This window comes from Peromyscus maniculatus, chromosome 23 (assembly GCF_049852395.1).
Source record: "Peromyscus maniculatus bairdii isolate BWxNUB_F1_BW_parent chromosome 23, HU_Pman_BW_mat_3.1, whole genome shotgun sequence".
Taxonomy (NCBI): domain Eukaryota; kingdom Metazoa; phylum Chordata; class Mammalia; order Rodentia; family Cricetidae; genus Peromyscus; species Peromyscus maniculatus.
In genome coordinates, this window is record NC_134874.1 from 4,408,374 (window position 1) to 4,434,818 (window position 26,445).

At 52.3% G+C, this 26,445-nt stretch overlaps 1 protein-coding gene across 11 annotated transcripts in view; it reads left to right on the forward strand.

Annotated features, from left to right (window-relative positions):
* Acacb (acetyl-CoA carboxylase beta) overlaps positions 1-26,445 on the forward strand; it is a 107,563-nt gene that overhangs the window by 36,067 nt on the left and 45,051 nt on the right. For 10 of the 11 annotated variants that reach the window (XM_042267855.2, XM_042267856.2, XM_076561053.1 and 7 more), the window contains 16 exons: positions 2,463-2,595; positions 7,020-7,158; positions 7,606-7,715; positions 7,873-7,954; positions 8,742-8,840; positions 11,181-11,290; positions 11,416-11,526; positions 14,306-14,515; positions 14,770-14,940; positions 17,070-17,231; positions 18,731-18,894; positions 20,604-20,754; positions 20,834-20,937; positions 21,947-22,028; positions 23,710-23,855; positions 25,372-25,522. In XM_042267855.2, the coding sequence (XP_042123789.1) occupies positions 2,463-2,595; positions 7,020-7,158; positions 7,606-7,715; positions 7,873-7,954; positions 8,742-8,840; positions 11,181-11,290; positions 11,416-11,526; positions 14,306-14,515; positions 14,770-14,940; positions 17,070-17,231; positions 18,731-18,894; positions 20,604-20,754; positions 20,834-20,937; positions 21,947-22,028; positions 23,710-23,855; positions 25,372-25,522 (2,125 nt within the window). Of the gene's footprint in view, positions 1-2,462; positions 2,596-3,174; positions 3,183-7,019; positions 7,159-7,605; positions 7,716-7,872; positions 7,955-8,741; positions 8,841-11,180; positions 11,291-11,415; positions 11,527-14,305; positions 14,516-14,769; positions 14,941-17,069; positions 17,232-18,730; positions 18,895-20,603; positions 20,755-20,833; positions 20,938-21,946; positions 22,029-23,709; positions 23,856-25,371; positions 25,523-26,445 lie in introns of those variants that run through there. The other variant, XM_076561056.1, reaches the window with a different exon arrangement.

The following is a 26,445-nucleotide window of genomic DNA, read 5'->3' on the forward strand; positions in this document are numbered from 1 at the left end:
AGGTCAGTGGGAGACGGTCTCAGAGGAAGTGGATGGTGTTCTGGAGGATGGCACCCAAGGCCATCTACCGGCCTCCACATACATGTGCACACATACTGTGCACCCACATGAGCACACATGAATACACATGCTCTATGAAAACCAAAAGACAACATTCATGGACCCCCAAACAAACCCCGGGATGTTGAAAATGTAAGGGCCAAAATGAATAACTGTGCTGCGTGGATGGTTAGGAGAGAAGAATGTTGAGGGCGCCGCCCAGAAGATAGAAGAAAAGGGAAGAGAAGAAAATGAATAACCTCATGGGCTAGCTGTAGAACTTCAACAAAATTAATAATGTAGTGGGCTAGCCTCTGAACTTCAACATCCAAACTTCAGGATATAATAGGGAGGAATAAGATGTAAGGAGATAACTGGGCGGTGGTGGCGCACGCCTTTAATCCCAGCACTTGGGAAGCATAGCCAGGCGGATCTCTGTGAGTTCAAGGCCAGCCTGGGCTACAGAGAGAGTTCCAGAACAGGTTCCAAAACTACACAGAGAAACCCTGTCTCAAAAAACAAAAAACAAAACAAAAAAAGAGGTAAGGAGACATTTGAAGATAGAGTCCAGTGTGTTAATTTTTGGTTTATAGAAGGTGGGCTTTGGGGGTCTATCTCAGAGTCCTATCGTAGCATATGAGGCTCAGGTCCCATTCCTGGCACCGTGAAGAAACAAGACACCAGATAGAGAGAACTGGAAAGTCCGCAGCCTGACTGACAGAAACAGACATGTTTGTGCACACCATGACATCATCAAATACAGGGATCGTGTAAGCTTCCAAATGTGGAAAAACGAGGCCACTGACCAAAGGTCAAAGATTAAAACCCACCAACCAAAAAACAAACAAACAAACCAAACAGCAAGAAAAAACCACCCGGAGGCCCTGACACCACCATGGCCCAGGCTCCCCAACTCCGGAGAAAGTTTTCCTTCCTACAGCTCAGCACAGATCAAATGATGGTGCTGAGCCCAAGGGCAGAAGGAAAACAGTTACCTGACATGCAAAGCAGCCGAACCTTTACCCTCCCGTCCACAGCTGTCTCAGCTCCTTGAGGCTCTCTTCCATGGGAACCATAGGGGACTGTAGACGGAAATGTCTCCCGTCCTGCCTTGCCCAGCAGCCGCTTATAAAATAATCACTCAGAGGCTTCTATTAATTACGAACTGTATGGCCTATGGCTTCAGCTTCTGGCTAGCTAACTCTTTCATCGTATATTAACCCATTCCTATTGAGCTCTATGTTGCCACGTGGCCGTGGTGTGACCGGTCTGCTGACATCTGGTTGCTCTTTTGGTGGAGGTGGCTCACGTCTCCCTCGACTCCACCCTTTTCCTCTCTGTATCTCACTTGGATTTCCCGCCTGGCTGCAAGCTTTCTTGCCATAGGCCAATACAGATTTATTTATTATCCAATGGGAGTCACACATGCTCACAGCATACAGAAAGACACCCTACAACAGGGAACACCCAGGGAAAGCAGCAGTGACCACAGGAGAACATCTAGCATGTGGTCAGGACCCTGGTGGTGGTGATCAGGAAGCCAAGGGGACCCGGGAGTGAGGGGATGTCAGTGGGTCGATGATGTCATCATTACACACTGCTGTTAAACACACTGTCTTGTTGACCTTGTGACGCTATTAGTGGATACATGCCAGCAAAACAAGGGAGGGATCCGAGAAAGAGGGAGCCCACCGGTCACCCCAAATTAGAATCTCAGCTCTGAGGAAAGGCAGAAGGAAAGACAGACATCCATGGTGCCAGTCAGGTGAACGAAGAGGTAAGCCTCCATGAGGGATGGCACTGAGGAGTCAGCCTCCTATCTGAGCATCTTTGAGGAGAGTGGGATGGACCAACAAGGAACACCAAGTGAAGGCTAAAAAAAACCCTGCACGTAGTGGCGGCGCACACCTTTAATCCCAGTACTCCGGAGGCAGAGACAGGTGGAGCTCTGAGTTCGAGGCCAGCCTGGTCTACAGAGTGAGTTCCAGGATGGCCAAGGCTACACAGAGAAACCCTGTCTGAAAAAATGAACAAAAACAACAACAAAAATAATTTGCTCCAGAAGAAAATAAGGAACAAATGACCGTGGCATCTCCCTGCCCTCATCTATGAAACGAGCAGGCTGAATGCAGCATCTGCTGTGCAGGAGACTGGAGAGGGGCCTGGACAGAGCAGCTGTGTGACGGCTAAGCCTCCTGTCTCGAGATGGGCAGGCCACAGGCGGCATCTCCGACGGACGGCTCAGGATAGTGTGTATGTGTGTATGTGTGTGTGTGTGTGTGTGTGTGTGTGTGTGTGTGTGTGTAGGATGCACACGCACACACTCTCTGGACACTGGTTTTGCCCTCCTAGCCCCGGGCTCCAACCCTGCCCTGGAGGCCCCAGGCTTCCTCCTTCATGGCTCCTGTCTTTCCCCTGCGCAGGCCCAGCATGTCTGGACTCCACCTGGTGAAGAGAGGCCGTGAACATAAAAAACTGGACCTGCACAGAGATTTCACCGTCGCGTCCCCAGCTGAGTTCGTCACCCGCTTTGGAGGCAATAGGGTCATTGAGAAGGTGAGTCCTGTGGGCTGCCGGTGTGTGTGTGTGTGTGTGTGTGTGTGTGTGTGTGTGTGTGTGTGTGTGTGGCGGGGAGGGGGGGGTCATTGAGAAGGTGCAGATGAGTCCTGTGGGCTGCCGGTGTGTGTGTGTGTGTGTGTGTGTGTGTGTGTGTGTGTGTGTGTGTCATTGAGAAGATGCAGATGAGTCCTGTGGGCTGCCGGTGTGTGTGTGTGTGTATGGGTGGGTCATTGAGAAGGTACAGATGAGTCCTGTGGGCTGCCGGTGTGTGTGTGTGTGTGTGTGTGTGTGTGTGTGTGTGTGTGTCATTGAGAAGATGCAGATGAGTCCTGTGGGCTGCCGGTGTGTGTGTGTGTGTGTGTGGGGTCATTGAGAAGGTACAGATGAGTCCTGTGGGCTGCCGGTGTGTGTGTGTGTGTGTGTGTGGGGTCATTGAGAAGGTGCAGATGAGTCCTGTGGGCTGCCGGGGTGTGTGTGTGTGTGTGTGTGTGTGTGTGTGTGTGTGTGTGTGTGTGATTGAGAAGGTGCAGATGAGTCCTGTGGGCTGCCGGGGGGTGGGGTGTGTGTGTGGGGTCATTGAGAAGGTGCAGATGAGTCCTGTGGGCTGCTGGGGGTGGCCCCTTTCCTTGGTTGGAGGCCCAGTGTCAGACTCTTCCTTCACACTTTAGAGGGAGGGTAAACCACCGCTTGGGACACTTGCTTGACTTCGGGAACTTTTCATCCCTTCTCCCAAGCATGGGTGCATTACCCCATTCCTGAGAAGGGGAGACCGAGGCCCTGGGCTTGGTCAGGAGGTTCCTGGGTGTTATATTGCAGGTGTGGATTCACGTGGGTCCGTGGAAAGAAGACCCAGAGGCACGCACCTAAGGATGACTTTTAGCCTTTCCAGCTGCAGGGGATCAGTCTCTCTGGACTGACTCACTGTCCCTGAGCAAAGGGCCTTTTTATTGTTATCCAATTCACACCTTTAGCAAGTCAATTTCTGTATACCAAAACCTCTAATCCAAGCTCCCCAAAGAGACAGTCCCAACCAAGTTTTGCATAGGCTTTGCACCTTTGGAAACTCTCAGACAAGAGTCACACATTTCAAAGGGAAGGTACTGGAGACGAAAGGTAGCAGTCACAAAAGGCAGGTTAAAGCCAGGTGCTAACACTCTGGAGTCAAACCAGCTGCAGATCTGCAGGAGCTCTCCCTGCATCTGGGTGCTCTGGGAGGTGTGTGGCTGCTTCCTGGGCCGGTGTTAGGAAAAGTATAGACTCCTCGCCCACCTCCCCTGGCCCCCTGAGATTAGGCTTCCTAGAGGACAGGAGACCAGGCTCTATAGTGACATCATGGATGGGCTGCAGCAGAGCGAATGTTGCCATGTGTGATGTGTATTGTGACCCTAATTAGTCTTATCAGTTAAAACCAGGAGTCAGATACTGGGGTGATAACCTGAAAGATCAGAGAAGCAGAGCAGCAGCCACTAGAGATTTCTTACCTCTGTGAATCCTCAGACCCAATGGGGGCTGAGATCCTGTCTCCACCTCCTGATTGTGCTGGGATCAAAGGTGTGAGCCTCTCAAGTTCTGGGATCCAAGGTCTGAGCCTCCCAAGTTCTGGGATCAAAAGTGTGAGCCTCCCAAGTTCTGGGATCAAAAGTCTGAGCCTCCCAAGTTCTGGGATCAAAGGTCTGAGCTTCCCAAGTTCTGGGATCAAAGGTGTGAGCCACTACCTGGCCTCTATGGTTAACTAGTGACTAGCTCTGCCCTCTGGTCTCCAGGCAAGCTTTATTTGTCAGAATACAAACAAAATGTCATACAACAGTGATGTTTCACCTGGTCCCTACTCCTTCTCACAAAGCAGGTTCATACCATATGGTTATTCTTGTTACGTTCGTCACAAGCTTTGATCCAGAGGTGGGGCACTGGCTGTCTAAGGTCATAGCTTAGTAAGTGAAGCTGAGGTCCATCACTTTACAAATAAGGAGAGTGAGGCACTGAGAGGAGAGAAAGCTGAACCTGACTAGCTGGTTCCTCCATCTTGCTCCAAACACTCAGATCTAGAGTCTCTTGGGAAAGATCTAGAAATGGCATTTATTTTTTTGAGACAGGGTTTTGTGTATCCCAGGTTGCCCTCAAACCCCAAGGATGAACTTGAAATTCTGATGATCCCGCCTCCGCCTCCCCATTGTGTGCCGAGATACCCAGTCTGTGCAGCACTGGCCATTGAACCCAGGCTCTGGGCATGCGCGGCAGCAGCAACTCTGCTCACTGATTTATACCCTCCATCCCTCATTCGTAGACACTGCATTTTGGACTCACAGGGAGGCTTGTTTTGCAGCCAGCCCCACTGCGGCTGGTGTTGCATTCTCAGAGCATCTCGGCTAGCCTCAGGTAGCCCCACTGCGGCTGGTGTTGCATTCTCAGAGCATCTCGGCTAGCCTCAGGTAGCCCCACTGCGGCTGGTGTTGCATTCTCAGAGCGTCTCGGCTAGCCTCAGGTAGCCCCACTGCGGCTGGTGTTGCATTCTCAGAGCGTCTCGGCTAGCCTCAGGTGGCCTCACTGCGGCTGGTGTTGCATTCTCAGCGTCTCGGCTAGCCTCAGGTAGCCTTCACCCAGAGCTCTTTCATTTTCAGACTTAGTAGCTGACTCAGCTTGCCCTCAGCGCTGGAGTCTCATGGGAGTCGTCTGGGGATGAGAGCTGAAAGCTGCGCCCCCCATGGGGCTCCCAGAGTGTGCCCTCTCCCACCACCCCCAGCCCTTCCCTCAGGACCGAGCCTTGCTTTAGCAATGAGAAAGCCACAGCTCAGGTGTCCTCATTCCTTCCTCGGTGATGTCCCCACAGAGTTAGCGGGCTGTGCAGCTGAGTCAGGAGTCTTGGCCAAAGCCTTGGCAAGTCACAGGTGTGAGCTTACTGTGAGACAGATGCCATCGCATCCCAAACCTCTGAGGACGCTGGCCCTCAGCAGCATGGCTAGGACTGTGTAGAGGTGGAAAAGAACACAGGATGGAATTGCTCCATAAGCCAGAGCTTGAGATCACAGATCTAATTGCTTTTTAAATTTTGTATTATTTATTTATTTTGAGACAGGGTCTTATTATGTAGTCATGCTATCCATGACCTTGAAATTCTTCTCCTTCAGCTTCTAGACCATTGGGATTATAGGCATATGACTGGATTCTATCTTTTTTTTTTTTTTTTTTTTTTTGAGATAGGGTCTCTCTGGGTTGCCCTGGCTATCCTGGAACTCACTCTGTAGACCAGACTGGCCTCAAACTCACAGAAGTCTGTCTGCCTCTGCCTCCTGAGTGCTGGGATTAAAGGTGTGAATTATGCCTGGCTCAAGTGATTTATGTATTTTTATTTCATGTGTATGAGGGTTTAGTCTGCCTGCATATGTGTATATGTACCATGTGTATGCAGTTTGCACAGAGACCAGAAGAGGGCAGTAGATCCCAGGGACCTGGTTATATAAGAACTGCCTCATGGGTGCTGAGAATTGAACCTGGGTCCTCTGAAAGAGCAGCCAGTGCCTTTAACCATTGAGCCATCTCTCTAGGACTGAGACATTCTGATTAATTAATTGTCCTTCTTTAGTGCTGGAGGATCAAACTTCATGCTAGGTAAATGCTGTACCCCTGAGCTGTGCCCTCAGCCCCATATATTAGGTGTGTGTATGTATGGTTATTGTTAAAGGCTGTTTTTGTGAGACCATCATACACAGCTCTGCTTCCTCCCACATCACTCCCTCCCCTCCATCCCTGCCTCCAGCTCTTCTTGTATCCCCCTCTCCCAAGTTTATGACCTCTTCTTTAATTATTATTGTTTTACACACACACACACACACACACACACACACACACACACACACACACACATAATTTATTTATTGAGACAGGATCTCATGATGTAGCCTTGACTAGCCTGGATCTCGCTCTATAGACCAGGTCAGCCTTGAACTCACAGAGCTCCTCCTGTCTCTGCTTTCTGAATGCTGGGAGGATCATTTTTTTAAAAACCAAATCTGAGCCTTGTAGTTGGAGAGGTCTGGATTTGAGTCCGTGCTCTGACACACATCTGGCTGTGTGACCCTGAGGAAGTGTCTTAGCTCCTCTGAGTTCTAGTGTCTTTTTAAGTCTCCAGATAGGGCAATGGTAAAACTCCCTTCAGAGGGCGGTTGTGAGGGGGAAGTGAAGCAGAGCGGGTGAGACACTCGTCACTGCAGCCTGGCGTGTACTGAGCACCTGGAGACGTCAACGGGAATGACACCTGTCCACACAGGGCACCCTTGCCATCCCAGTCCGTCCTCCTGCCCACCCACCCCTTCCCTCCGTCCTCCCTGTGTGTGAGCACCAGCTGTGTGGGACCGTGTCGGGTGCTCCGGGTTCCCTGTGCCGGTGGCCCTAAGGTCCTGGCTCTTCCCTGGTGTCCCCGTCAGGTCCTCATCGCCAACAACGGCATCGCTGCGGTCAAGTGTATGCGCTCCATCCGCCGCTGGGCCTATGAGATGTTCCGTAACGAACGTGCCATCCGCTTTGTGGTCATGGTGACCCCTGAGGACCTTAAGGCCAATGCAGGTACCTGAACCCCAGGCCATGGCCATCTCTGTCTGCCCTCCCCTCCCCCACCCCGCTCAGGCAGGTCCATCCTGGGCCCCAGAGCTGTAGGATCTCCTTCACTAGCTCATGGATGTTTTTTTGTTTTTGTTTTTGTTTTTGTTCTTTTTTTGTTTTGTTTTGATTTTGTTTTTGAGACAGGGTTTCTCTGTGTAGCCCTGGCTGTCCTGGATCTCACTCTGTAGACCAGGCTGGCCTCGAACTCACAGAGACCTGCCTGGCTCTGCCTCCCGAGTGCTGGGATTAAAGTCGTGTGCCACCACCGCCCAGCTGATCTTCTTCCGTTTTTGTGCACGTCATCCATTGTCGCCATGGGCTCCTCGTGGGAAGAACGTGTCACACACCTCACTGTTCTGTGTGTGACTTGTCTATCCCTGGTTCTCCCCTCTTTCTCCGGTTTAACTGCAGAGTACATCAAAATGGCGGACCAGTACGTTCCTGTCCCGGGAGGACCCAATAACAACAACTACGCCAACGTGGAGCTGATCGTAGACATTGCTAAGAGAATCCCTGTGCAGGTGATGGGTTTGCGGCTCTCAAAGGTGGCCACAGGGGGTGGCGACGGTGATGCCCCTTCCTACAGTTCATGGTGGCCTGATGGGACACAGCCGAGTGTTGGGTGCGCGGCAGGCAGGGGCTTGGAGGATCTCTGTTCACCGCTCTCTGTGTTTGCAGGCCGTGTGGGCTGGCTGGGGCCATGCATCGGAAAACCCCAAACTTCCTGAGCTGCTGTGCAAGCACGAGATTGCTTTCCTAGGTAGCGTGTGCCCCCTGACAGATTCGTGGGGGTTGGGGGGTACCAGGTCAGGGTCTCTTCCTCGGGCTGTTCTTCACGGTGGAGATCGCTTGGCTTCCTTGTGAAGGGCAGGGTTGGGAGGCCGGGAGTGAGTGGGTCAGGCTATGGCAGCAGGACCCGCTGCCTTGGTTATTGCAATGGGGTGATGCTGTGGCCAGCAATGCCCTCTGCTAGTGTTTCTGTTGGTGTGAAAGCACCAGCCAAGCTGGTCCGGGGCTCACATTTCTCAGAGGGCCTTATCTCTGGGCTGCTTTTTTCACGACCAAAGCCCCTTACTTGTTGTTAGGTGAGATGGTACTTTGTCTGATGGCATCTGTGGGTGTCAGGATTTTTATTTGTGGATGTGGTGGCCATCTCTGTATGCACACAGGCAGGCCCTCTGTCCTCAGGACACCCACAGACACCGATGCCCCTTCTGTGAAAAGGCATGGTCTTTACATATGCTGTATGTTTGAGTTATCTCTAGGCTCTTTATAACCTGGTTCATCGACCATGCTGGGTTCCATAATATTAATTAGGTAATCAAGACAAGGAAAAAGTCTGTGAAAATTCAGTACAGATGCAATTAAAAATCTTTCCTGTCTGTGGTCATTGTGTACTCCATGCTGGATTCAGAGTGGAGCAGAGCTGAGTCTCCCATCCAAGATAAAGAACTCGGTGAGGGGTGCTGATCACACAAGACCGAGAGCTAACCGGCTCTGCCTCTCCGCGGCTTAACCTATTCTCCTCCCCTTTCCCGACCCTGCAGGTCCCCCCAGTGAGGCCATGTGGGCCCTGGGAGATAAGATCGCCTCCACCATCGTAGCCCAGACGTTGCAGATCCCAACCCTGCCCTGGAGCGGAAGCGGTAAGGGAGCCAGACCTGAAAAACTTTAGACCAGATAAGAATGTGACTTCATTGTAGCAGACTTAGAAAATGTGAGAGGTGTGAAAATGGGAACGCTTGTGGTGTCTCATGTCCATAATCCCAGCACTGGGAGGCTGGGGCTGCACATAGTTCAGGCCCGTCTAGGCTACAGTGTGAGACCCTGGTTCAAAAACACCACCACCACACACACACACACACACACACACACACACACACACACACCAACACACATGCACATACACACACACCAACACACACACCAACACACACACCAACACACACACACACACACCAACACACACACATACCAACACACACGCACACACACACACACCAACAGACACATACCAATACACATGCACACACACACCAACTCACATGCACACACACCAACACACATGTACATACACACACCAATACACATGCACACACACACCAACACACACACACCAACACACACACACACACTAGCACACATACATACACACACACAAGAAAAAGAAAAAGAAAGAAGAGCCCTTCATGATCCAGTGTTGAGCACTAACTGGGTGTCTTTCTTGGCTGTTTTCTAGGCAAAGCCTTTAAAAACCAGATGTGAGCTGGGGAGGTGGTTCAGCAAGTTTAAGCACTTGCTGCCCAAGCCTGACACCCCTGAGCTAGATCCCCAGAATCCCCAGAAAGCAACATGTGATGGTGCACACTGTAACCTCAGCACGCCTGTGTAGAGTGGGAAATGGAGACAGAATTGTCTGGAAGCTCGAGGGCCAGCTAGCCTGGGGTGCACCCTGGCAGGAACAGTGTGAGAGGCCCTCCCTCGGGAAGGTGGGAAGAGAGAAACTTGACCTTTACAGGCAGTCTGTGGCATGTACCATGTACACACCCACACTCACATTACATACAGACACACAGACACAGACATGCACACACACACATTCGCTTAGATACACACGGACACACACATATTCACACACAAACAAAGCCATGCACACATTTCACATACATAGACATACACTCACGTTTCACAGACACACATAGACACAGACATGCATACACACACAGATGCACACATACATCACATACATACAGACACACAAACATGCACACAGTCACACACAGACAGGTACACACATTCACACAAATGAATAGTAAACAAAATTAAAAACAAAAAAGATGTTAAGTTGACTACTTTGTAATTTTTTTTGCAACCGTGGCCATCTTTCTGTCCCAGTAAATAGAATTCCTGCCATTTAAGATGCCCATGTGCTGTCACTTGCAATCATGGCCATCTTTCTGTCCCAGTAAATAGACTTCCTGCTATTTAAGATGCCCATGTGCTATCACTGTCTGTGGTCCTGGGAATGGAACCCAGGGCCCTTGCACACAGGTGACACACTCTGCTCCCGAGCTTCTTCCTGACGCTTTTGTGTTGGTTTTGAGATGATCTCCAGGTCTCTCAGGTTGTCCTAGAACTCATCATCATCCTCCTGCTTCAGCCTCTGGGTAGCTGGGGCCACAGGCGTGTGCCCCACACTAGAGCCTGTGCCGGACTTTGTCGTGTGGATGTATCGTGATCTCCTGCAGTTTTACAGCTTAGGCCATTTCTTCATTTGTTCTGCAACTTAAAACCAGTCAAAGGAAATGGGGCTTTGACAGCCCTCCAGCTAAATATATTTGATTTTAATCATCTTTGGGTAAAAGCCCCAAAGTAGAACTAGGGCAGATTAAAAAAACAAAAGGAAAAACATGTCAAGGTTTTCCTATTTCGTGCGACTTTTTTTTTCCTCTAAAGACTGAACATGTTCCAGTTTGGGAAATGTATTTGTTTAATCTTTGCATGGTTTTGGAAAGCAGTGATCCCTGAGAAAAAGAGAGACTCCCTAGGGTAGATAGGGGGCGCTTTCTAGATTCAGGTTCATATTGCTCTGTGTGTTTCTTTTTAAAGATCTTAAAAATTATTATTTGTCTGTGGTGTGTGTGTGTGTGTGTGTGTATGTCTAGTACACATGTGTGTATATGTCTGTGTGTATGCATTTGGTGTGTGTATGTGTGCACCATGTGTGTGTGGTGCCTTCGGAGGCCAGAAGAGGCTGTCGGACCCTTTGGAGCTGGAGTTAGCGGCTGCTGTGGGCCGCCTGACTCGGGTGCTGGGAAGAGATCTTCCGGAAGAGCCGTGAGCGCTGGTGACCACTGAACGCTCTCCAGCCCTTGCATATGTCCCTGAAGCTTTGATTCCCATTCAGGATCCTGAAACGCGTAGGCGTGGCTGCCGGGCTGTGCTCCTGCGGTCCTCAGGAGAACACAACTCTTTGTCCCCTTCAGGTCTCACCGTGGAGTGGACGGAGGACAGCAGGCACCAGGGAAAATGCATCAGCGTCCCAGAAGACGTCTACGAACGAGGCTGTGTGAAAGACGTGGAGGAAGGCTTGGAGGTAGCGGCCGGGTGCGCAGGGCCAGCGTGGTGCTGACCACGGGCCAGCGTGACACCGCCTTCCCGACACCCACCCTGCTGTTGGACTTGTCCCATTTAAAGGGCCTGTTTGTCTTCCTCCCTCAGGCGGCAGAGAAAGTTGGGTTTCCACTGATGATCAAAGCCTCCGAAGGCGGCGGAGGAAAAGGCATCCGCAAGGCTGAGAGTGCGGAGGACTTCCCGATGCTCTTCAGACAAGTGCGTGCTCTCGCCTGGGTCCTTCCCTGCCTCGGCCTCAGTCCAGTCATTAGCAATACCCTCCCAAGTGGGGACAGCATGTGCAGGAGCTGGGTCTATAGAGCTGGGTTTTGTTGTTGGTTGTTTAAGTGTTGTGTGCGAGTGTGAGCCTGCGAGTGTGAGCCTGTGAATGTCAAGTTGAGGGAGTGTCAGAGTTGTCTGTCCTCCACATGTTGGTGACAAGTGCTCATATCGTTTTTGGCTGGTGCACATGCTAGGCTGGTTGGCCCATGAGTTTTCAGAGGTGACCCTGTCCCACGTCCTGTCTCTGTAGGTAGAAAGCTCACAGACACACTGCTATGTATTCGGGTTCTGGGGATTTGAACTCAGTTCTCCATACCACTGAGACATCCCTCAGGGCGCTACCTCTCCCCCCCCTCCCCACTTTCTCTCTCTCTGAGTGGTAGCGGTGCTGGGGTGGGAACCCAAGGGCTCACACTTCTAAACAAGTGCTCTCAGTGTGTGGCCACTGAGCCACACACCCACTCTGTGTTCTTTGAAGCAAATGTGCACATCGTGGCTCCCAGAGGCCCGTGGCTCCCAGAGGCCTGTGGCTCCTGCTGGCCTTTGCAGCATCCCTTCAGATGGGCAGAGTCTTGCCTTAGGGCGACTCTGAAATGCTCACCTATGTGCCCAGGGTATTTTGTAAATCTTATGGTTTGGGGTTTATGTTTTTAAGCGTCTGGATGTTCGGTTTCCCTGTGGGTGTGGCTTCTCTCTCTGTTATCACCGCCTTTCATCACAGTGCGTTCAGGACTTATGCTACCAGGCTGCAGGCATGTAACAAGTGTGTGTGTGTGTGTGTGTGTGTGTGTGTGTGTGTGTGAGTGTGTGTGTGTTGGCTTTTCTAGGCAGAGTTTCTCTGTGTGGCTCTGGCTGTCCTGGAACTCACTCTGTAGACCAGGCTGGCCTTGAACTCACAGAGATCCACCTGCCTTTGCCTCCTGAGTGCTGGGTTTAAAGGCATGCGCCACCATGCCTGGCAACAACACCCTTCTTGCTGGCAGAGTACCAGAGTGATTCAAGATACCACATGGGCATGTGTAGTGTGTGTGTGGCATGTGTGGTGTGTGTGTGGCATGTGTGGTATGCGTGTGTGTGTCTTCTGGTCTCTTACAAAGCCACCAGGATTCAACCAGAGGCTCTAGCCTGATGCCCTTACACACTTCTGATCACCTCCAAAAGGCCTGACCTCCAGATGCCACAGTTGTATGAAATTTCCTTTCTACCCTTTTATTTCCTCACATGGGGATTAAGCTCCAACGTTAGCCCTGGAGGGAACACCACATTCTGACATATCAGTGACATAGAGTGTCACTCATGGTGGAGCATTTGCCTAGCAAGCATGAAACGTTTGCCTGGCTCCACCCCAGCGCTACCCACCCACCCACCTGCCCACACATTCCCACACTCACCCACCCACACCCACCTACACTCATACACACTCACCTACACGTATCCACTCTCACACACGCATACTCATACATACTCACCTACACCACCCACATTTTCCCACCCACACTCACACACACCCCATGACGTGGTATCACGCACACACGTCATGTCCTGGTATTTGATATAAACAGTATCTTGCTTTTTTTTTTCCCCCTTCTGAATTATTTCTTCAGTAGAGACCTTTGAAGAGCCAGCACACCTTTAACCAGGAGGCAGAGGCAGGTGCATCTCTGTGAATGCAGGGCTAGCCTGGTCTACATAGGGAGACTAAGGCTAGTTAGAGCTGCAGTGAGACTCTGTCTCAGATAACAGCAAAAGCCCTCTGGAGAAAAGCTCAGTTAGGCCCATACACTTCTCATGCCCTGGCGAACACACTTTGAGAACCTGCTAGGACGGGTCTCCTGTGGTCCCGCTCTCAGCATGGGAGTGCCGTATCCTGACATCGGATTCACTGCCCTGTTGTGTCTGCTGGGTGAGCAGCCTCAGGAAGAGCTTCCAGAAACTCGGAGCATCAGCGGGAATGGTTCCCATCTGCTCTTCCGTCACCCAGGTTCCCCCAGCCCAGAGGTGGATGCGGGGGCATTTTGTCTAAAGAAGTATTCTGTATGTTACTGCGTGTGCAGGGGAAAGGCAGCTCTCAGGCCCACTCCCACCCCTCTGTGGATCGCTGTTCGACAGATAAAGTTGCCTGTGTTTAAACTGTTCCGCATGGTGTTCCGTCCTTCATATATTTGCTGGGGTGATTCTCAAAGATCCAGCACCGCACGTGCTTATGTGCGCTTGGGAAGCATGCTTGAGACTTCTTTGAGCAGATTGCAAGTGCACAATACATTATTACCCCATGCCGTGTGCTACACCCCCAGAAAACTAAACTCAGGGGGTGGATTTTCATTGTTGTTTGTCTTGTGTTTTGCTGCGTAGCTGAGGCTAGTCTTGAATTCCCCATGTAACTCAGGCTGGCCCTAAACTTTTGACAGCCTTCCTGCTTCAGACTCTTGGGTCCTGAGGTTACAGGTACAGACCACACCACGTTCCACTTCGTGTGACATCCTTAGTGTAGGGTTGTTGGGGAAATGGTACCCTTTTAACAGCGTTTGACTTAAAAACAATGAGGAAGGATAGCATGTGTCTGTTGGAGGAAAATGAGAGTGAGGAATGGGTAGAGGCTGGGAGGAGCCCCTGCCCATATCATTGCTATTCTTTAATGTTTCCTTCCGAGAACTTGCAGAAGCTTCCAGAGCTGGAGTATCCCCGGGATCAGCCGTCCCCTGTGCTTCCCCGACAGGTGCAGAGCGAGATCCCGGGCTCGCCCATCTTTCTCATGAAGCTGGCCCAGAATGCGCGGCACCTGGAGGTCCAGGTCCTGGCAGATCAGTATGGAAACGCTGTGTCGCTGTTTGGACGCGACTGTTCCATCCAGAGGCGGCACCAGAAGATTATCGAGGAGGCGCCAGCCACCATCGCCGCTCCAGCTGTGTTTGAGTTCATGGAACAGGTGCCTCTGGCAGCCCTGGGCTTGGGGCAGCTCAGAAGAAATGGGCTATAGCCACGGTAGCTGCAAGGTGTGGGTGTGGCAGGGAGCCCATCCCGGGGTGGGTGGGTGGGGGTGATCTCACCATCGCACAGAGGTGTTCATCACTGGTCAGGACTCCCAAGGGGCAGCTCCCCAGAGTGCACTTGGGGAGGGAATGGTGGCTGCCACTCACCCCAGAGCGGCTGGAAGCCCTTGGCTCCTGTCTGCCTCTGCAGTGTGCCGTCCTCCTGGCCAAGACCGTGGGTTACGTGAGCGCCGGCACGGTGGAATACCTGTACAGCCAGGACGGCAGCTTCCATTTCTTGGAGCTGAACCCACGCTTGCAAGTGGAGCATCCGTGCACTGAAATGATCGCAGACGTCAACCTGCCCGCTGCACAGCTGCAGGTGAGGGGGACCTGAGGACGGGCCCCAAGCCCTGGGCGGGTGCGCGCCCACCTCTGCTTCTTACGTAAAAGGAGGAAGATTTTCTTTTTCACTTGGCCTAGAGTCACACTGTTTCGTAGGGAGAATGATCCACTGGTCATGCTTTGGGCTTTGAAGGTTTATTTATTTATTTATTTTTAAGATTTATTATGTGTGCAGTGTTCTGTCTGCATGTACGTCTGCAGGCCAGAAGAGGGCGCCAGATCTCATTACAGATGGTTGTGAGCCACTATGTGGTTGCTGGGAATTGAACTCAGGACCTCTGGAAGAGCAGCCAGTGCTCTTAACTGCCAAGCCATCTCTCCAATTCCCGAAGGGGCTTATTAAGTGTACAGCAAACAGGAGTGGGATAAAGCATCGAGGAGCAGGGTGGTGGAAGGGGGTTAGATCAGTCACGTGGGCCATCAGGCGGGACACACTGGGGAAGCCTGGGACCCAAACCATCTGCGGGAGCATTTGGCTAAGAGGGTTCTGGGCAGAACATCTTCTCCCAGCTGAGGCAGTTGGGAGCAGTGTTAACACCAGTGTGCACAGCAGCCCAGGGCTTTCCTCTGTGTCACAGTGTGAACAGCAGCCGAGGCTCTTGCTTTGGGAAGGTGGCCGGCAATGACTGACCTCCCAGCTGTGTTCAAAGACACTGGTTTTGCTTTCCTTCTGTTTGCAAGGACTTGGTGGCCTTACTCTTAGATGTGGTGACCTCACTCAGGCTGCTCTGTTTTCTGTTCCACAGAGCTAGCTTGTCCTGGACAAGGGTTTGAGAAGACACTCTTAGGATAGCATTAGGGGGTGGTGACCATGCCTCCAGAGCTGGCCTCTCAGTTGGCTTAAACAGCACATGGCAGTTCACTGATGTAATGTATATTACACAAATTCTGAGGGCCTGTGGCCCAAGGCTAAGGACTCCTTTGTTAATGAGAGTTCTTACATTTTAAAAATCAATGCCCCTTCCCTCTGGTCTCCCCTCCTTCCCTATTTATACATTGTTGTTTTTTGAAAGATTTTTTTTAAAAAAGCATTATTTATTTTTATTTGTGTGTATCTGCATGAGTTTATGTGCACCACATGTGTGCAGGTGCCCTTGGAGGCCTGAGGTCATCAGATCCTCTGGAGCTGGAGTTAGAAGCATCACGAGTCTCCTGATGTGGGTGCTGGGCATTTAGACAAAAAGGGGGAAATGTTGTAGAATATTAAGATGTGTTACATTTGTTTGTGCTATGGAACATTTGTTTAGGGAAGGGCTTCGTGATCACAGGGGCCACTATGGGGCCTTGAGATGGAAGAGTGCAGCATGAGGGGACCTTGCGGGGGTATGGGGAAGAGGGAGGGATGGGGGAGAAAGAGAGAGAGGGGGGAGGGAAGGGAGGAGGGGGAGAGACAGAGAGAGAGCCTTCCCTTAAAGAGATACCTTGTCTGCAGCCATGACACCTTGAATCTCCAAAGCTAAGCATGTCTTGGCCTGGTTACTGCAGAGTTCATCCTGGCCTAGCCCACATGCCAAGGAGCCAGGTACTGGATAGGAACATACATTCATCAGGAGGCTTTGGGGAGGGGCTGCAAGGCCCCCAAAACAGCATAGTTTCTTACCAGAGTTGGAGGTGTGTGGCCTGACTTCTGGGAGACCGCGAGGCAGAGAGGGTTTTGAAGCCACAGGTGGTACTGAACCTTTGTGACCAGTCTCCGAATACTGCCGTATAAAGGCACAAGGTGTCTGGGACAATGTCACAATGTACTTGTAGCCCATGGGAAATACAGCATCAGGCCAGTGTTTAATCGATACACTGTCTATATTAAACGTTCCTAATTGTTCCAATAGTTCCTTTTAATTTTTTGAGACAGGGTTTCTCTGTGTAGTTTTGGTGCCTGTCCTGGATCTCGTTCTATAGCCCAGGTTGGCCTCGAACTCACAGAGATCCGCCTGCCTCTGCCTCCCGAGTGCTGGGGTTAAAGGCATGTGCCACCACCACCCAGCCACACTAGATATGGCTAGCCTCTAACTTAAGCACGGATTTGCTCCTGGTGTGATGTTGCCCTCCATGTTTCAGGGCCGGGATCCTAGCAGACTGACCTGTGGGATGGGTTTCTCCATTTAGATCGCCATGGGGGTGCCCCTGCACCGGCTGAAGGACATACGACTTCTGTATGGAGAATCCCCTTGGGGAGTGACCCCCATTTCTTTTGAGGCCCCTCTGAGCCCGCCCGTTGCCCGAGGTCACGTCATTGCAGCCAGGATCACCAGTGAAAACCCGGATGAGGCAAGTGTGGGGCCCCTGTGTTTCCATTAACCGTAGACTCCCAGAGAATGGTGGGCCCTGGTCTTTGCCTTGGAGAGGGGGGTGTCACCAGCACCCGGGCTTCTCAGTATACACAAGAGCTGAGTGTGGGAGCTGCGTGTCATGGCTTTGGGTTTCAGGAAAGCTCTCACTCACATAACCTCATGGTGCTGGTGGTCATATTATAGCCTGCTGGGAGTCAACGAAGCCCATTCCCGACTCTCCACACGGTTTCCATCTTTGGCATGTGTAGCCAGATTCGGAGCCAAAGTTCTTGAATTTCTGGTTCTGTGTGCTTTTTGCTGTGGTCTAGTCTTTTAGGGAGCCTGTGGGAGGTCCCCTGTGGCAGGTCCCCTGTGGCTTGTTCTTACTGGGGGTCTTGAAAGCAAATTGCCTGGCATAATTGCTTACACATTTTCTGGCTGCTCGTTTCTCTGGGACTCACCAGTCGGCTCTGGTTTCATTGTTGTGTTTTACTTTATTTTATTTATTTATTTTTTTGTTCAAAGCCATCCTGGTCTACAGAGTGAGATCCAGGACATGCACCAAAACTACACAGAGATCTCCATGCCTCTGCCTCCCGAGTGCTGAGATTAAAGGCATGAGCCACCACCGCCCGGCATGTTTTAATTTATTTTTTATTTTTATTTATTTATTTATTTATTTTTGAGGCAGCGTTTCTCTCTATAGCCTTGGCTCTTCTGTAGACCAGGCTGACCTCGAACTCACAAGAGCTCTGCCTGCCTCTGCCTCCTGAGTGCTGAGATTAAAGGCGTGTGCCACCGCCACACAGCCACCTTGTTTTTGGTTTTTCGAGACAGGGTTTCTCTGTGTAGCTTTGCGCCTTTTCCTGGAACTCACTTGGTAGCCCAGGCTGGCCTCGAACTCACAGAGATCCACCTGCCTCTGCCTCCCGAGTGCTGGGATTAAAGGCGTGCGCCACCACCGCCTGGCCAACCACCTTGTTTTTTAAGACAGGATCTCTCACTGGCTGGGAGCTCACGAGTATGCTAAAGGCTCCTGCTGAGCTGGCCAGGGAGCCCCTGGCATCTGCCTGTCTCTGCCCGGCCAGTGCTGAGATCACGTGTACATGATGCTTTTTTTATCTGAGTTCTGGGGATCAAACCCAGGCCCTCCTTCCTGCTTGTAAAGCCAGTGCTATTATGGAGTGCTTATCTCCCTAACCAGGTGCTCACCTGGACAGATTCACAGACACGCCTACAGATAGACACGCCCACAGACAAGTTCGCAGACAGACACGCCCACCGTTGTTGTGGGTGTTGACTATCGATGCCCCGCCCACTGATAGACCCGCCCACAGCCATTGCCGGAGTTGTCTGGCTGCTGATGACCCTGAACTTTTGTTTGTGGTCGGCTTTCCCGGGGTTTCCCAGAACCAAATCACCACTAAGACACGAAGTACTTGAAGTGACAACTTTGGTCTCTCTCTCTCTCTTTTTTTCTGTCTGTCTGGGCTCCAGGGTTTTAAGCCAAGCTCGGGGACAGTCCAGGAGCTGAACTTCCGCAGCAACAAGAACGTGTGGGGCTACTTCAGCGTGGCGGCTGCTGGGGGCTTGCACGAGTTCGCGGACTCGCAGTTCGGGCACTGCTTTTCCTGGGGCGAGAACCGGGAAGAGGCCATTTCGTCAGTATTTCCTGCTTGCTTCTCTTCCCTCTCTGCCTCTGTCTTCCCCTCCCTTCCTCCCTCCCTCTCCCCATCCCTGCCTCCCTCTTTTAAGAAACAAACACTCGGAAATACTTGTCTGTACAGGTCTGTACTGATCACCCGAGTTTGACCCTAGATCTCACAAGGCAGCTGAAGTTCGAGAACGACGTCTCTTTGTTGGAGACTGGTGCATGGCACAGAGCTCACCAGGGCCACTGGGTCTTGAGCATGCCAGAGGTCTAGCCTCAAGGAGACACCAAGCGATTCAAGGGTGTCTCAGGGTGCCGAGGACTAGGCTCTGAAGAGGGCAGAGGCACCTTAACAGGTCAACCTCATAAATAGTTCCATGTTCACGCTGAGACTTGTTTCTTCCGGGGGTGTCCTGCTGCTCCCTGGTCTCCCGTGACAGTGGCCTCTGTTCCCTGCCTGGTCAAATCCCGCCGCAGTGGTTTCTTCAGCCTGAGAAACTCCTGTTAACCAAGGACTCCTCTGCTGCTCCTCTTGAATCTTCCTGCCTTGACATGGGCCCAGGAAGATAAAATCCAGTTTGTGTTATAATTAAACACTCCCATGCAGGTAGTCACTCTCCAGAGTGACGAGAGCCCAGAGACATCAGGGACTGTTTCGTTCAATAAAACATTAGACTCGGGGGCTGGAGAGATGGCTCAGTGGTTAAGAACACTGGCTGTTCTTCCACAGGGCCTGGGTTCAGTTCCCAGCACCCACATGAGAGCTCATGGCTGTCTGTAACTCCAGTTCCATGGTACCTGACACCCTCACTGACATGCAGGCAAAACACCAATGCACATTAAAAAATAAATAAATAAAAAGCATTAGGCTAGCCTAATTGTTTAACCATGAATCAATTTAGTTCAGTTTGACAGTTGTGATGGTGGTACTCCTCTGTCAGCGTAGGCTAATTCATTTTAATCACGTTCTGTGGCAAATTGAGGACTTTGGAGAGTATGGAGGGAGATTTGCAGCAAACCGGACTTAATTAACTGCAGGAGGTGGGCCCAGCGCACTCCAAGTGAAAGCCCCGAGGCGAGTCTCGAACTGTGGTGCTGATGGCAGCGGACTCGGGAGGAAACTCCAGCCCTCACTGCTGCCAGAGTCTGGGGGATGGGGGGCGCTCGCCTCGGAGTCTGGGGTTGGCTCTCTAGGAATCTGCTCACCCTAGTGCCTGTCCGCAGAAATGTCCACTGCAGACCCACAGCCCCGCAGTGCGCCAAGCTGCTGAGCCAGGGGCAGCCGGAACACCTGGGCGGAGCAGCCAGGAAACAAGCCGCAGAGGCTCTTCTGAGGACAGGAGATTAGGCCAAGGGGAGCCAGAGCCAGAGAGACACGCCCCTCTTTACATGTCCAAACAATCGGTGATTAGACACTGGGGCCTAATCACGCTCACAGCCGTGTTAACTGGAACGGCTTTACATGGAGCATCTCTTTGTAAACCTCAAGTACTGCAGGCAGCAGGGTTTACCCGCCCCCCCCCCCCATTTTTCAGATGAGGTAACTGAGGCCCAGGTAGGTAAGTTACTCATGTGCGATCACTCAGCCAGTCATTGTGGAGCTGAGACTGAGCTTGGTCATCCCATCCAGAAGCTCCCGGGTGCCCCTGAGAAACACACCATGGACATCCACAGCAACCGTGGGTGTGTGGAAACCAATCACGTGTCTTTCCCCTCCAGCAACATGGTAGTGGCTTTGAAGGAACTCTCCATCCGGGGTGACTTCCGGACCACTGTGGAATACCTCGTGAACCTTCTGGAGACCGAGAACTTCCAGAACAACGACATCGACACAGGGTGGCTGGACCACCTCATCGCTGAGCGGGTACAGGTAGGAAGCCGCGTTGCCTCCCCGGGGGTGGCCGAGATCCATGCTTCCGGCAGGTACCGAGACCCGGAGTCTTTCCTAGGCAGAGAAGCCGGACATCATGCTCGGGGTGGTGTGTGGGGCCTTGAACGTGGCAGATGCGATGTTCAGAACCTGCATGACGGATTTCTTGCACTCCTTGGAAAGGTAGGGCGGGCAGTTCTCTTGTTCCCTCCTGTGGTGTGTGGGCAGCGTGGAGGGCAGGGTGGCCTTTTTGTGGTGTTTGGAAATAGACTCATTAAGTAGCTCATGCTGGCATCCGAATTGGATCCTCCTGCCTCAGCCTCCCGAGCGCTGGGGTTATACTTGTGTGCCACCATGCCAGGTGGAATGTGCTTTGAGGCTGCCTCTCCTTTGGGCTTGCCTTCGACATTCTGTGGGTAAGCCTGTGTTGCCTGGAAGAGGCTGGGGCTGAGCCAGAGAGGTTTGTGGGTATGGAGGGTCCGTAGGGGGCAGTGAGGCCCGCCAGGCAACTTCTGCCTGGATCGTCGTTTGGGAGGACCATCCTGTGTATTGTAGGGTGGCGGCAGAATCCGTGACTCCAAGGCGGGCCCGTTCCCTGTGTGGCCCAGCAATAAGAACCAAGTGCCCTCTCTTGAAAAGAGCCATGACAAACGAACGGTGTGCCCACAAAAAGTGTCAAAGAATAAACAGTAGCCATTGCTCACTCCGTTGAGTGACAGGATACTCACAGCCCACGTGCTAGAGGGTGGCACCGCCCCCCCTTTCCCCCATTTATATTTTTGTGAGACAGTTTGGGTGTGTATCCCAGGCTGACTCACCCTCCCCAGTGCCAGGATAATAGACACATGCCACCACACCTGACTTCCATGTGGGACTTTCTCCTAGGAGAAGCCATCATTAAGGTTTTGAAGCCGCTTCAGTGGGTGCCGGTTCCCCTCTGGGATCTGTGTCCCACACCGTTAATCAGTCTCGGCTCTGTCTGCTTCACTGGTGCCCATGAAGGGCAGAAAGCCAGCGGACTGACCGCTTGATGATGCTGGGGGTAGAGCCCAGTGTTGGGGGTGGAGCCCAGCTCTGCCCTGACTTCCACTCCAGCCTTCTGGGGGCCATGGAGGACGTCGCTGAGCCCAAGGGGTGCTGTAGGGACCTCTGCTCCTCCCTGGACTGACGTCATATCCATCTTCTCCATCAGGGGTCAGGTCCTCCCGGCTGATTCTCTGCTGAACATTGTGGATGTTGAGTTGATTTATGGAGGCGTCAAGTACATCCTCAAGGTAAAGGCGCAGTCTGTACGTCTCAGACGTTCCTACCATTTTGAGCCTGACTTCTGTGAACCCGGAGTGGAGTCTTCATGTGGGGGTCTGAGCAGTGTGTCCCTCGGGGCTCTCTGTGGTCCATGACCTTGAACTCTGAACACTCTGAGTTTAGGAGAGAAAGGCTGAGTGGTACCCAAAGAATGCTGAAACGCATTTCTCACTATCTTTTTTTTTTTTTTTTTTTTTTTTTTTTTTTTTTTTTTTGGTTTTTTCGAGACAGGGTTTCTCTTGTGTAGCTTTGCGCCTTTCCTGGAACTCACTTGGTAGCCCAGGCTGGCCTGGAACTCACAGAGATCCGCCTGCCTCTGCCTCCCGAGTGCTGGGATTAAAGGCGTGCGCCACCACCGCCCGGCTCTCACTATCTTTTATCACACACTTGTCTGTGTGTGCCGTAACACCTGTGTGTATGTTGTGAAGATATGATGGATAAGGGCCGGGTTTGGGTTGATATTTCATGGCAATGGAAGAGTAGTGCCTAGGCCAGAGCCCAGTGTACACGCCTCCCTCCAGTGTCCCGGATCTCCTAAGCTATCGACCGTATTCAGGAGTCTCTGTCCATTTCGGGTTTCATAGCAGAATAGATAGACCAGGGGGCTCATAAACCACAGGAGGCATTACTCATAGTTCTGAGGCCGGGACATCCAGGGTCAAGGCACGGGCCAATTCAGTATCTTCTGAGGGCCCGTTTCCTGGTTTGCAGTGGGGATCCTCTTTCGCTGTGTGTCTTCCTGTGGTGGAAGAGGGCAAGCGGGCTCTTTGGAGTTCCTTTAATAACTTCTAAATTGAATTTGTTTGTTCATTCGTTCATGTGTGTGTGTACATATGTATGTATGTACAGTGTGTGTGTGTGAGAGAGAGAGTACAAGTGTGTGTATGTGCATATGTATGTGTTGTGTGTGCATATGTGTGTGTGCATATGTGTGTGTGCAAGACAGCTTTCGGGAGTTGATTCTCTTCCCGCAAAAAGTGTGTGTGTGTGTGTGTGTGTGTGTGTGTGTGTGTGTGTGCATGTGCATATGTGTGTGTGTGCATGTGTGTGTGTGTGTGCATGTGCATATGTGTGTGTGTGTATATGCATATGTGTGTGTGTGTGTCAAAGATAGCTTTCAGGAGTTGATTCTCTTCCCACCAGGTGGTGTGTGTGTGTGCATGTGCATATGTGTGTGTGTGTCAAAGATAGCTTTCAGGAGTTGATTCTCTTCCCACCAGGTGGACCCCAGGGATCAAACTCAGCTTGTCAGGGCTTGATGGCAGGTGCCATCACCTGCGTCATCTCACGGCCCGGGGTCCCTTTTCTAAGGGTGCTAAGAAGGCTCCGCCCTCGTGACATGTGTACTTGAACCAGGGGTCCCACTTCCTACTAAGATCTCCCCTGAGGCTTGGTTTTGGGGGGGCGGGCACATACAGCTGAGGGCACTAGGTCCCTGACGAAGCCTCCATGGCTGCCTGAGCAGAGACAAGCCCCAGCCCCCGCCGGCCAGAGTGACGCTTGGACACTGGAATCCCCAGGAAACCCGGCTCAGCCAGGGATGGCTCCACGGTCTGCAGCCCGAAGCCATCTGTCCACAGCCAGGGCAGGAGCAGACTGCTAGCTCGTGCGCACACCGTAGGAGCCACGGGGGTTCTGATGTCCCCACAGGTGGCCCGGCAGTCCCTGACTGTGTTCGTTCTCATCATGAATGACTGCCACATCGAGATCGATGCCCACCGGCTGAACGATGGGGGGCTGCTCCTGTCCTACAATGGAAGCAGCTACACCACGTACATGAAGGAAGAAGTGGACAGGTGCGTGAGTGCCGGGGCTTGGGCAGCATGGGGTGTGTGTGTGTGTGTGTGTGTGTGTGTGTGTGTGTGTGTGTGCGCGCGCGGCTTCCTCTGTAGGAGCTGAAAGGCAAAGCTGGCCTCTGCAGGCCTGAGGTTCCAACTCAAGCCTGCTTGGGTTCGATCCGGGGCATTCGGAGAGAGTCCCCATCCTGGCTAGAACTCCATGCACCTGGCAGATGTTTGAGCGTAGGGGTTCCCAGGCAGTTACCATTTCCAGTTACCAGGGGATGCAGGGCCAAACAGGACGTGACAACCTGCTCCATGGTCTGCAGGGTAAGTGAGGAGGTGCCAGCTGCCCCGGGTCTGAGCGACAGGGCCCACCGCCCTGGAGGATGAGCACAGGCTAGATACCCCATCCAGTGGCTGGGGGTGAGGATGTCATCACTCCTGGGCTTCTAGCCTGTGGCAGAAGATGACACACTGGACAGACAGTGGCAGGAAGGGGCTAGCTTTGTGTCCTGAAGGGTGCTGGAAGCTCCAGACCTGGTGCGTTGCACTGGGGGTCCAGATACTTCCAGCTCCCATTTGCCTGACCATGCTGAGGTCACAGAGGTATGTGGATGACCAGGCAGGGGAGGCCACTCAGACCCTGGCCAAAGAGATCAAAGTGTGGGGTGTGTAACATGTGTTAGAGTCCACTCCTGGGAGTCGGGTCGGTAAGGGGGACCCCTTTTCTCAGTCCCCAATATTTTAGAAGAAGGTAGGTTGGAGTCGGACCTCAGTGGCGCTTACTCTGTCTCCTAACTGTGTCCTGTCTGCTAAGAATATTCAAGGGTCTCGTAAGCTCTGCTCAAAACCTGTCTTCCCCAGTTCAGTTGAAGGAAGGAGTTAGAATTAGTTAAGAGTTACTGAGCTGGGCGGTGGTGGCGCACGCCTCTAATCCCAGCACTCAGGAGGCAGAGCCAGGTGGATCTCTGTGAGTTTGAAGCCAGCCTGGTCTACAGAGCGAGATCCAGGACAGGAACCAAAACTGTATAGAGAAACCCTGTCTCAAAAAACAAAAAACAAACAAACAAAAAATTAGAGTTATTGACTAGTATTGATTGATTGATTTCCCTGTGCCAGGCTCTGGAGGATTATGTCAGTAATAGAAATTAGTTTTCAGCCACAAAAAATAAAGGCCAGGGGCTGGAGAGAAGGCTCAGCAGTTAAGAGCACTGGCTGCTCTTCCAGAGGACCCGGGTTCAATCCATCACCCACACAGCAGCTCACAACTGTCTATATAACTCCAGTTCCATGGGATCTAACACCCTCACACAGAAATACATGCGGGCAAGATATCAGTGCACATAAAATAAAAATAAATCTTAAAAAAAGTTTTCTAAATCTAAAAAAAGAAAGAAAGAAAAAAAAAAGGCTGTAATGCCTCACAGAGGGTGATGGAATGCCTGCCCTAGGAAAGGGAAATTACCCCGCAGTCTGGCTGTCTTGCTGGGCCTCATCCGTCTCCCACATCCCACTCTCCCCCGCCCCCTAGTTACCGGATCACTATTGGCAATAAGACGTGCGTGTTTGAGAAGGAGAATGACCCCACGGTCCTGAGAGCCCCCTCGGCTGGGAAGCTGACACAGTACACGGTGGAGGATGGAGACCACGTGGAAGCTGGGAGTAGCTACGCTGAGATGGAGGTGAGGGAGAGACAGCCCTGGGGCTGTGGGGTGCAGTACCGAAACCCCACCCCTCGGCCATCAGGCCCCTAGACCCCGCCCCTCGGCCATCAGGCCCCCTAAGCCCCGCCCCTCAGCCATCAGGCCCCCCAAACCCCGCCCATCGGCCATTAGGCCCCCGAAACCCCGTCCCTCGGCCATCAGGCCCCCGAAACCCCGCCCCTCGGCCATCAGGCCCCCGAAACCCCACCCTTCGGCCATCAGGCCCCCGAAACCCCGCCCCTCGGCCATCAGGCCCCCGAAACCCCGCCCCTCGGTCATCAGGCCCCGAAACCCCGCCCCTCAGCCATCAGGCCCCCTAAATCCCGCCCCTCGGCCATCAGGCCTTGCCTCAGCCCTTGGCTTGGGAGGTTCAGCCTAAACCTGGGATATTCAAAGAATATTTTAAAGGAGAGCTCCGATTGCCTGCATCTCCTGGAAGGAATAAGAACTGCTTAGTAATAGTGGTGACAGTGATTAAAACCACAAGCCAGAACTGACTGAGCACTGACCGTCCAGGGGTGTTGATCTGTGCACCTTCACTTTTGGTATCCGAGGCTGGACCCTAAGCCCTAAAGCATGCTAGGCCAGCATTCCACTTTTATAACCTCAGCAAGTTCATGAGGCGGGCACACGTGTGATTCCCGTGGTATGCATGAAGAGATCAGCCTCAGGAAGGAGCACTAAGGATGTTGTTGTCTGAGGGCACACAGAGCCAAGCTGCAAGCCTGCCCTCCACTCTCTGCTGTGAGAACAGTGGGTGGCCCTTCGGGAGAATCGCCCTCCTGCACAGGCTGGACTCTCCACCTCAGTTATTCTCTGTACGGGAGGGGACTTGCTCCCAGTTTACAGATGGGGACACCAAGGCTCAGAGATAGGAAGGAGGTTTTTGGAATCTACAGAGA